Here is a 12,298-nt window from a genome sequence, read left to right as displayed (position 1 = left end):
ACACATCAATACTTGGCACCATGGCAACAGTCATGATATTTTCATTTTGCTAGGATCCAATGTGTCAAACTAAAGGGTAGCTATCGGGGGAAGGCGGCCTGTCGGTGATATTGTTGACGACTGAGGAGCCTAACACATCATATTGTAGGTAAACATCATGGATCTGAAGAATCCCACACCACACACGAAATCTTGGAGGGTAAATAATGATTCCACTAATGAAGTAATCTAAATTAGCATTCCAGTACTCAGTGTAGAGGACAGCTCTTGGAATCAGCAACAAAGAAGAATCACAAAGAAGAGTAAATGGAAGAAGGGAAAACCCATAAAGCCTTGGCTTCTGCTTCTGCTCAAGTAGGTGGTTCTAAGAGTTTTTATTGCTTGCGTAACAATCAAGAGAGTTTTCAGAAAGTCTTGACTAAAATTTACCTCCCTCCTTAATATTTCTCACTATTTTGCCATTGCTTGTTGTATTCACATGGACTGACCTATCACCTTCACAAGTACTGTACATATTTAGTGTACTTACTTGATTGTTTGTGGGCCGAGGACTAATGACTGCTATGGACATTGGGCCATCCCGATGAAGTTTGGTGGCACTTGAGGCCCAAGTTGTTTGCCACCGATCATTGGGCTTGTACGTTCTTTTGCAAAAAAAAGTTATGCTGGGGGTGAGCACCAGGTTGGAGAAGGAGGTTCATCTGGGATCAAGTCAGGTCACCTTGAATGAAGTATCAACTATTGCTGGCTAAACTGAGATGCAAGAGACTGCAGATGCTGGAAGATATGATAACAAGTGCTGGAGGAACTCAATGAGTCAGCAGCAGCAATGGAGGGAAATGACCTGAAGCATATAAAAGAAATAAGGGGCCACGACCCAAAAGATCAACCATTTCTCACTGTAGAACCTGCCTGACCCACTGAGTTCCTCCAATATCTTCTGCGATGATTACAGGTTAATTGACGATTGTGTTATTTGATAGTTGCCATGATTCTACTTGTGTTTGGATCTTGTAGCTGTATCATGTTGCATAGCTCAGACAAGCTTGCAGATGCTGAAGCAGATTAGGACTTCAGCTGAGGTTAAAGTGTTGGATCATGACCTTGGTCTAGAATCAGATTTGGTTCAGGGCAACTTAGAATTGAGGACTGAGTCAGAATTATACAATTTAGCATGTAGCTGGCTATGGATAATTTGATCCCAGGTTAAACCGGCTGCTGGTTTAAATTCTATTCAAAGTGTAAATGATAACTCCGAGTCGAGGAGAGTGGTGCAGCGATGGAGCGGGTAATGCTGCCGTTGCACAGCTACAGGGATGTAGTTTCAATCCCAACCTGTGGTGTTTTCTGAGTGAAGTTTGCATGTTCTCCCTGTGACTGTGTAGATCATCCCTCCAGATATTCAGGCTCCCTTCCACAATTCAAAGGCGTTCTAGTTGTTAGGTGAGTTGGTTACTGTAAATTCCATCAAATGTAGGTAGGCATACGCAGAAGAGCTGGAAATCCAGGGTGACGTACACAAAATGCTACAGGAACTCAGCAGCTCAGGCAGCATCTTGGTCGCGATGAAGGGTCTCAGCCCAAAGTATTGACTGCTTATTCCTTTCCATAGATGCTGCCTGGCCTATTGAGTTCCTCTGTTATCTTGTGTGTGCAGAGAGAATAAGTAGGTTACAAGCAAATAAGTAAGGGAATGCTACTGATGAAATTGATTGGATGGAATGAATGGCCTATGTCATAAAGAAATGAAAGAAATCTCAAGAAGTTGCTTTGAGCAACATGTGCACGTGGACATGTACATTTGCACACAGGTGTGTACGCAGATATGTGCACATGTATGCATTAAAATGTTTAAAAATTTTAGATATTGCCATTGTGCAAATTGTTGCTATCAAAGGTAAACTTCTCGTGGACTATTTTTCCTACTAAAACATTTTTTTTCACTTAATTAACTAAGGGACAGTAAAACATATGGTAAACTCGTATCGTGTGCAGGATCCTTCAAAACTTGACTCAATATTGTTGGTTTTCATCCAGACCTGATCTTGTGCATCTTGGATGTGTTATTCGGATTGTATTCCCTGCTGGCTCATGTTATGAGACAAATAATTCCATTAAGTTCTGCACTTCTGCAAAATGAAGCAGTGCTGACTGACAGCAGCTGACAGCATGCCTCCATGGATTAGATGGCAGTCAGCAACCGAATCGGAGCCTAGCTCATAGTCACCGCTCAGCTTGCAGGCTGCTGCACTGCAGAAGGACGACAGGAGGGAGATCGTCCTGGCTTGCTGATGCAGTCCTCAGCATCTTAACTGTCCCTGATCTATCTGCCTCTATCGCCACCCTTGGTAGTGCCCACCTCTCTCTGTGTAGAAGCCTACCACTGAGATTCCACTGCCGTATACTTTATTATCTTATGTGCATACTCTTGCACTCTTTTACACACTTGTTGGGGAATGTTGCTCTCATTTTCAAGCTACTGCATCAAACAGTAAGAACATTTTCTGTGTCCCTGTCCTGTTATAGGATGCCCAGGACTGTGGTCATAGGGGAACCAGAAGTTCACCTCTCTCTTTTACCTCAATATCTTCAGGTGTTTCAACCATCTGCTCTTGACTTTCCACTTCCCTCATCGTGACCATACTCTGAAAGACTTCATATCTCAGATGCATGAAATACAGTGCATAACAGCTCCTGCCTACCGGGACACAGGACACCGAAGATGAAGAAGATTCATTTAATATTAGGCAATGCGTACAGTATACAACCTGAAATTCTTACTCTTCACAGACATCCACAAAAACAGAACCCCAAAGAATAAATTACAGAAAAACATTAGAACCCCAAAACCTCCTCTCCTCCTTCCATGGACAAGCAGCAGTAAAGCATCAACCATCCCCATTTGTTTCAGCGGGAGCATCAGAACCCACCAGATTTAGAGCCTATGCTGTCACTTAAATCTCCCCTTTTTCAGATTGCCAGGCCAACTGATACCTCAGCTGGGGAGATTATCAGTGGGTCCACGGATAACAACTTGGGACTGTCTCTTAATAAAAGTTCAAAGTTCAATGTAAATTTATCAAAGTACAGGTGTGTCACCATATGCCACCTTGAAATTCATTTTTACAAAAGGCACTTCTGCTCTTATCTGAGAGTGTCCTGGTCCCAACAATCACTTGATCCAGATTATAATATGATATAGTCAGAAGTCAGACCATCCAAGCCTAGTGCTGCTTGCGATCACCCTAACTGCCCCCTGCAATTGCCCATTCTGTAATGGAGCAAACTCACGCCGACTTAGCTACATCCAGAGGAAGAGCAAAGGGAGAAAAAGCAAGAAAAAGTACGTGAATGAGAAGCACCAGGAGAATGCACAAAATCGGTTACCCAAAACTGGTCTTATTTGAAAACATTAAGAGTGTTGAATAGTTCTGAGGATTGTATGTGGATTGTCATCAGTTGGTTATACTTGCATTTATGCTCTCAGTTGTGTATTCAAGACCTACTATTTCTCATTCCTTCCACGATTAATTTTACACTGAATATAATGCCTGAAATACATGTGCCAAATAGTTTAAATGGTGGAATATCCCGGTGGCCATGCTTTTAATTCGACTTCCCATTCCCATTCTGACATACTGGTTCACGCTCTCCTCTACTGCCCTGGCCTCGTCCACTCCACCTCTCTGGTTGGAGTAGAAACACCTTATATTTCATCTGAGTAGCCCTCCCACACTGATTGCTCTGACTTTCAGAAATTTCTATCCCCTCCCCCTCCCTCTTTTCCATTCCCTACTCTGTCTCCTCTCTTACCTCATCTCTTCTCCTCCCCTGCTCATCATCTCCCTCCCTCTTCTCCTTCCCTTTCTCACAAGGTGCAGGGTCCACTCTCTTATCAGTTACCTTCTTTTCAGACCTTTACCCCTTCCACCCTTTCCCCCCAGCCCTTTGACTTTATCTCCCTCTCCTACCCACCCCCTCACTTGGCTTCTCCTATCACCTGCCATCTTGTACTGTGCCCCTTGCCCCACCTTCTTCTCCTGGATTCTTCCCCTTTCATTTACAGTCTGGATGAAGCTTCTCAGTACAAAATGGTGACTGTTTATTTCTGTATTTTCAGCATCTCTTGAGTAAATAGTTGAATTTATGGTTGATAATTTGATGGCATTGGAAGATTAACGAGAATAAAAGCCAATAGGCCAACGGGATGTACTGACCGATACCTGAAGGTTTCTTCATAGGCTGTGAAGTAATATATGATGACACACAAGATATCTTCTTCCAAAATTCAATCGGCTATAGAATGGTTCCTAACCCTAACCGCCACACTGCTGTACTAACAGACACCCCACATGCCCTGACTCACACCCACACAAACCATGACTCACACCCCCACATATCCTGACTCACAACCCAACAAACCCTGAGTCACTTCACCACATAACCTGACTCACATCCCCATAAACCCTGACTCACACCCCCACAACTCCTAACTCACACACCCAAACACCCTGACTCACTCCCCCCATATCCTGAATCGCATCCCCACATACCGTGACTCACATCCTCAAACCCTGACTCACACTCACAGAAACATTAACTCACTCACCCACATACCCTGACTCACACCCACCAAACCCTGACTCACAGCCCCACATACATTGACTTTCACCCCCATATACCCTGACTCACATCCCCACACCCCCTGGCAACCATCCCCCCAAATCCTGACTCACAACCCCACATACCCTGACGCACATTCCTACATATACTGACTCATACCTCTTCATACCCTGACTCACACCACACAAACCCAGACTCACATCAAAGCAAACCCTGACTCACATCCCCAGAAACAGTGACTCACATCCCCACAAACCCTGACTGACACGCACACAAACCCTGAATCACACCCCAGTTACCCTGACTCACATCAAAACAAATCCTGACTCACATCCCACATACCCTGACTCACATACCCCACACACACTGACTCTCACCCCCACAAACACTGACTCACACACTCACAGACCCTGACTCACACCCCCACAAACCCTCACTCACATCCCCACAAACCCTGACTCACACCCCCACAAACCCTCACTCACATCCCCGCAAACCCTGACTCACATCCCCACATACGCTGACTCACAACCCAAACCCTGACTCACATACCCCACACACACTGACTCACAACCACAAACCCTGACACACACCCTCACAAACCCTGACTCACATCCCCACAAACCTTGACACACACACCCACATACACTGACTCGTATCCCCACATACGATTCATAAACCCTGAATCACACAGCCACATACCCTGACTCACATCCCCACATACCCTGACCCACATCTCCACAAACCCTGACCCACATCTCCACAAACCCTGACTGACATCCTCACAAAATGTGACTCACATCCCCACAAAATGTGACACACATCCCCACATACAGACATACATCCCAACAAACACTAACTCACAACCCCACTTACCCTGACTCACACCCCTACAAACTGTGACTCACATCCCCAGAAACCCTGACTCACAGCCGCGAAAACCCTGCCTCACATCCCCACAAATCCTGACTATCACCCCCACACACCCTGACTCACATCACCACATACTCTGACTCACATACCCACACACACTGACTCATACCCCCACAAACACTGACTCACACACTCACAGACCCTGACTTACATCCCCACAAACCCTGACGCACAACCCCACACACACTGACTCACACCCTCACAAACCATGACTCACATCCCCACTTACCCTAACTCACAATCCCTGACTGACAGCCCCACATACTCTAACTCACAACCCCGCATACCCTACTCACACCCACAGAAACCCTGACCCACATCCCCACAAATTCTGACTCACATTCCCACAAACCCTGACTCACACCCCAGATACCCTGTCTCACATCCCCACATACCCTGACACACATCCCCATGTGCCCTGACACACATCCCCACAAACCCTGACTCACAGCCCCTCAAACCCTGACTCACACCCCCACATACTCTGAATCACACCCCCACAATCCCTGACTCCCACTCCCACAAACCCTGACTCACGTCCCCACAAGCCCTGACATACTACCCCACAACCCGTGGGAGAGATTCTTTTTTTTATTTTGAAATCTTCTAGATGTGCAGGACATCATTCCTCTGTATTTAGTAACACCAACATTTTTCACTCAACCTCCTTACCAGGAGAAAATAATCTTTATAAATGACTTGGTGTAAAATTCATGCACAATATTTTTTTCTGAACAATGTAGTTTTCTGGGACGCAATATGTACGATGTTGATGTTTTGTTAACGTTGACCTACTTCACTCGAAGAGAATGGGGATGTTCACTAATATCCTTCAATTGGTCAGAGCGTCAATCTTAGTTGCACATTAGATGTGAACCTCTTTTGATAATCACAATTGTTTTGTTATACTGACACAAGCTACTGTTCCTACCTTTCCCTGCTGTTTGCCTAGCAGACAGATCTCAACAGTTGTAAGGAGGTTGGCAGGCAAGTCATGTTAGTCCAGACCCTGAGCGTCTGCTTCAAGAGAGGACAGTTGTGTTTCCTGTTTCTTGCATGTGTCATTGTTGATGACGAACAAATCACCAGGAATGCAACAGTTTATCGACCTGAACTTTTGTTTCCCAAGACTCCCTGACTTTTCTGCAGAGATCTATTTTTCCTAAGATTTCTAACACCCACAGTAGTTTTGTTTAATGTATTTTTTGGGTTTCTCTTTGAACATTAGCAGTATGCAAATTGTCCCCATTTATATGTGTACAACAATGAATAAACATACATTAAACTTTTAGAATGCAAACTGTATGATAAGTTTGTTAATTTTGCATGTATTATTCTTATTTAGCCTTGTGAAATCAATAAGAGGGTTTCAGAATTGCACAGATTATATTCAGATTTAAATCAATTGTGCATTAATGTCAAGGCACTTTACTTTTGGTTTTACGTTTTACAGAATGAAGCAAACTGTGAATTATTATTATTAAGGGACTAACTGAGAAGAAAGCCTGGGGAGGTTCTATTAGTTAAATTTTATTGAGCATCTTTAATCTTAGAAATAGGACTTAACTATATGAATTACTTGATTTGAAATAAAGATAATTTTTATCATTAATATAAAACACTTGCATAAAATACTGGCATAATTAAATGTGATTTTATTTTCAAAGCTTCCCTTATGGATCATTTTTGCCATGCAACTTGTGTTTTCCTTGCTTTCAGCCTGTTCTTCTGCACAATTTATCGTTATCTCCTGGCAGCACATTGCTATTGTGATATCTCTCACATATTGTCATTAGTTTCTTCTTACCTTAGCCTCTGCCCAAACAAGTCATCCAAGTATTGATTTAATCCAAGTAACGGGCTTTGCCCTTGAGTCTCTTCATTGGACCATTAAAGTAAGGAGCAGCCTCGTGCAAGGCCTTTAGTTCCCTTCCTGATCTATCTGTTAACCAATTCAATGATTGATTATCTCAGTGACTGCCGTCGGTACATTAACCTGCAACTCTTTACTAAACATAAGAATATTTGCTTTCAGTAACGTAACCGTTAGTGCAACACCACCGCAGTTTGGGGCATCTGAGTTTGGAGCTTGATTCTGGCACCGTTTGTAAAGAGATCGTAAGTCCTCCCCATGAACAAGTGGGTTTCCTTCAGAGGCACCGGTTTCCACCCACGTTCCATTCAGGAGGTTAATTGGCCATTGTAAATTGTCCTGTGATTACGCTCGTGTTGAACAGGTGGGTTGCTGTGTGGTGAGGGTCGTTGGGCTGGAATGGCCTGCCCTGCAGTGTATCTTTAAATAAATAAACAAATAAATCCCTGACCATCATGTGTCGCTGTGGTATTTCGTGTATAATAGATTATTATTGATGATACAGTGGGCAAAGGAAATTGTGGAACTCACTTTGATAAATGCTTGACTCATCAATCACGAAGATCAATCTCAGAAGATATAATCAATCTAATGGGCTAACTCAAGGTTATTCTTCCATTAACAAAGGCTTTATTATCAAAGCTCAGCTGTTCAGTTTGAGTGAGCAGAGCCCAGATGCAATGTAATTGTCATCATCAATCCTTTATTACAGCTGGATCATTAAAACAAAATATGTTTTGGTTTATTGAGATGCAGATTCTAATTCCCTAACTGTCCAGTTATTTCTAATGTATTGAGTGGGATAAACAGTTTGAGCTGAAACCTGATCTCTAAACAACATTACTGCAGGAATCTCTGAAATACATATTATATCTGATGAGCCTGAATCTTCTTTCTAAAAATACATGCATGGAATTAAATTTTACTGTCAAAATAGTAGCTCAGCTAACAGTGATTGTTATTAGTTATGTGAGAATGGTAGAACAGATGATCTGGTTTTCTGCTAATGTGCAAAAGTAGTTGCCCAAGCCTAACTAGTACTCCAGAAATATAGTTTTATTTGCCGATCCTTCATCATTGAAACCCTCTGAACAGCCATATTAAAGCAATCGAGAGAAATTAAATAAGAAAAAAAGATAAAATCCTGTTACTGTTCTTATGGATGGCTTTAACATCATGTTAATTGCACCCAATGTCTTTCAGACCAAAAATTACCCAGTGCAAATATAGAGACTTATTCCCCCATGTTGCAATATTTCAAGAAAGTAATTCTGCAGTATAATATTTATATAATATTTTATTTTTATCTATCATTCTATTTCTATTTTTACCAACGTTTCACCATTGAATCCAGACTCTGGTTTATGTACATTCTATTCTCAATCCCTCTACAAAGACTAAAAATATTCAGCTCATTGTAATATATAGTTTACAGTGCACGGAAACCAAGCCAATCTGCTCAGTTGAAGAAATGCAAAGATCATCAGGAACTAATCCCAGATTTGCTCTCTTCATCTACTGTGACATTATCACTTTAAACATAAAACAACCTGCAATGTAAAAATTAAAATATCGAAACACCCTCCTGAATTCTAACTAAGAATAGAAAATTCTGGAAATGCTCAGAAGTTCGGGCAACGTCTGTGGAAAGAGTATAAAAAATTACAACCTGTCAAAGTACAACCGGACTTCATGCGGTGATACATTGATCCAGCATTTATTTATCATGGAGGGCCTGCAGCAGAGAGCAAGGCTGTGAGTTACAGAGCAAATTTAGCATATATTTATACTGCTGAACAGGTGAATATATGTGACTACTGTCACACAAGCAGAGATCCAAAACCAGGAGCAATTAAGTACCTCCATAGCACAAGGTATTTTTAATCATAGAACAGACAGTGACTGAATCATATGAGTGGACATTCCCCTTTTCTGCACTCAAATGCTGCATCCTGATTACTAAAGACTGCGATCTCCAAATCTAAGCTCAGGACATTGGGTTACAAAGTTCATATAGAAAAATGCAAGTTAGTTACTTTGTTTTGCTGACCATTTTTCCCACAAAACCATATTTTCATCATAATGTTTAACAGGCTGAGTTATCCAAGTCTTACTGGTCTTCTAGACCTTCCAACATGAACATGTGGTTTGGGTTTTTATACTATAATTGTGCCAGGCTTACATTTTTTTTAAGATTTCATTACACCTGAACTCAAGTGGGCTCAGCTTCACAGGGCAATAAGGAAGATGGTTTCCACTGCACTCTGTTTTGTGCGTATGTTTTCCATTGTAACATTTAACCGAGGAGATCAAGACAGACAGCCATTACGGAATTGCAGTCGGCGGTGCTGTGATCACACAATACTCCAGAGTATTGGTCAATCGAAGGCTTGCATTTGAGGGTGGCATGGTAGCACGACGGTTAGCACAACTGCTTTACAGCGCCAGCGACTGGGATTCAATTCCTACGGCTGTCTGTGAAGAATTTGCCCCTTGTTCTCCTGACCGCGTGGGTTTCCTCTGGGTGCTCCAGTTTCTCCAACAGTCTAAAATCGTACAGGTTAGTAGGTCAATTGGTCACATGGGTGTAATTGGGTGGCGTGGATTCACTGGGCCAGAAGGGCCTGTTACTGTGCTGTAACTCCAAATAAATAAATGAACTAAGATAAAAGTGTTTCCACAATGATCGTTTTATTTATTTATTGAGATACAGCACAAAATAGGCCCTTTGGCCCTTCAAGCCATGGCAGTAATCCCCCGATTTAACCCTAGACTATTCACGGGATAATTTACAATGACCAGTTAACCTACTAACCAGAATGTCTTTGGACTGTGGGAGGAAACTGGAACACCTGGAGGAAACCCGTGTGGTTGCAGGGAGAATGTACAAACTCCTTACAGAGAGCAGCAGGAAGTGAACTCTGGTCGGTGGTAAGGTGTTGTGCCAACTGTTACGCTATCATGTCGCCCTGAATCACTGTTTGTGGAAACTGACTGGGATATCATTGTGTTAGAAACATTGAAATGCTTGTTCCTGCTTTGGCTGCAAGAAACAGATGTTTCTGTTCATCATCTGTATTGCAAAAACCTAGGCAAGGCTGGTTATGTGGAATGCCATAAAGAAACCAAAAAGAATGCCAAAGAACAAGTGAAGATAAAGCATATTGAGTGGTCATGATTAAGAGACATCAAGCTGAAGTTTTAAAATTGTGGTTCTATGAAAAAAAACTAAGGAAAGCTTCTTGTCTTCAAATTATTGAGGATGAAAGTAGGGGTGAAGAAAGTAAAATAATAAACGTTGAGGCTCGCTGTAAGAAAGCAAAACGGGAAAAAGGAAGAAAGGTGACAATAAAACTTGATGTCCAAGATTGGCAAGAAGATTGCCTGTCAGATAAGAGCCTGTTACCTGGAAAGCTCCCAAAATCAGGATGTGCTTTGTTAAGTAGGTACTGTCACAACCATCAGCTGGTTGAATTAGTGAAATTATTTCCTGCGATCTATTGACATTTGAGCAGAATGCAAAAAGAATGAATGGGTTTGTTATCTCCTGATTCTTTACTAACTAAATAACTTTTTCAGTGGACACGTGGTTGACAGAGTACTTTTTCTTGGGCTTTCTTATGATGTTAACTATGTTCTTATCCTCTTCTTCAGGGGGATGCTCCTGAGGATGGACGAGAATGACAGTGATGAATGTGAAATACATCAAGAGAGACAAACAGAACCTTACTTCCTCCACCACTGTTAAACAAAGCTCACCGTCCACCCACTCCCACCCCCTCACCCTGGCTAACTAGGATGTCCAACATATTTTCAGGCTCTTCACCATTAGCATCATTTCCAGTCTCACACTGCAGCACATTATAGATGCAGAGAGAGAGAAAAAAATGAATAATTCTAAGTGCCTGAGCCCATACTCATCGACCGACAGGGATTGGATTCGCATAATTGGCGGAGCATTTATTAAATAGAAACTTCAGGTTTGGAAACTGCTGCAATTAATTCTTTGCAGTGAAACCACCACTGTTTAAACGATAGGCATCTCAGCCCAGCATATGGCTTGATTCATCGCACTCTAACTGCATGTGATTGATGCCCCGAGTGAATATATTTTGCATCTTAATGCAGTGTTTATTTTCTCCAGTACAGCAAGTTTCTACCAATGAAAGTGCAACTCCAATTTAAAAAAAACAAATTTTTTTCAGAGAAATATTTGCTTAATAAGTCCAAATCTCCCAGCTCACGGTCACATTTGGACACAGCAGGAGCAGTGAAATCTTCTTTGATATTATCGCCCCGAAAAAAAGAATGTAATTATTTCGGATGTCTCCTCCGAGCATTAACATTAAATTGTAAAAATGTCTGTGCAATTCTGCATTTATTGAGGAGGTGCTGTCGTTTAAATGCAAAAAAGTTCCATTTTGAAATTTGAATACTGCAATATAAAACCAAGAACATGACATTTTACTGAGTTTGTTTCCAGTTTTATTTCCATTATACATGAGACATTCTGTTCCCACAAGCTGCCAGTTCTAACTGTCGAATATGTATGTTGTTGTTCCTTTTGTTATTGCATTGCTTTAGGCTTTTTACGAGAAATGGAAATAAATAATTAAATTATTGAATAGAGGTTTGTTTTTTTTATTATTTGAACATTGTATTGAAACAAAACAACGGTGGCCCCTCGGAGCTGTTATACTCATGTAACATGCCCACAGCTCCAAAGAGTCAAATTCCCTTCTTCAATCCTTTATTAGCGATTAGCAAGATACAGTTCAGCATTTAGCGAAGATATCACGTCTGCGGTCCTAAGCTACAGACTGCCACGAATACACAACTTATCCGGTTTGCTCTTACCATGCCGCCACT

At 41.9% G+C, this 12,298-nt stretch overlaps 1 protein-coding gene across 2 annotated transcripts in view; it reads left to right on the top strand.

Annotated features, from left to right (window-relative positions):
• Window positions 1–12,009, top strand: part of neto1l (neuropilin (NRP) and tolloid (TLL)-like 1, like) — a 640,883-nt gene extending 628,874 nt beyond the window's left edge. Inside the window, exon 11 of one of the 2 annotated variants that reach the window (XR_012099689.1) lies at window positions 11,084–11,149. Coding sequence is in view for 1 of the 2 variants with exons in the window: in XM_073051771.1 (XP_072907872.1) it covers window positions 11,084–11,177 (94 nt within the window). In the remaining variant the exon portion in view is untranslated. Of the gene's footprint in view, window positions 1–11,083 lie in introns of both variants that reach the window. The other variant, XM_073051771.1, reaches the window with a different exon arrangement.
• The last annotated feature ends 289 nt before the right edge of the window (window positions 12,010–12,298 follow it).

This window comes from Hemitrygon akajei, chromosome 1 (genome assembly GCF_048418815.1).
Source record: "Hemitrygon akajei chromosome 1, sHemAka1.3, whole genome shotgun sequence".
Lineage (NCBI taxonomy): Eukaryota > Metazoa > Chordata > Chondrichthyes > Myliobatiformes > Dasyatidae > Hemitrygon > Hemitrygon akajei.
Note: the sequence above shows the minus strand (reverse complement) of the source record. Positions and strands in the feature narration are given on the sequence as shown.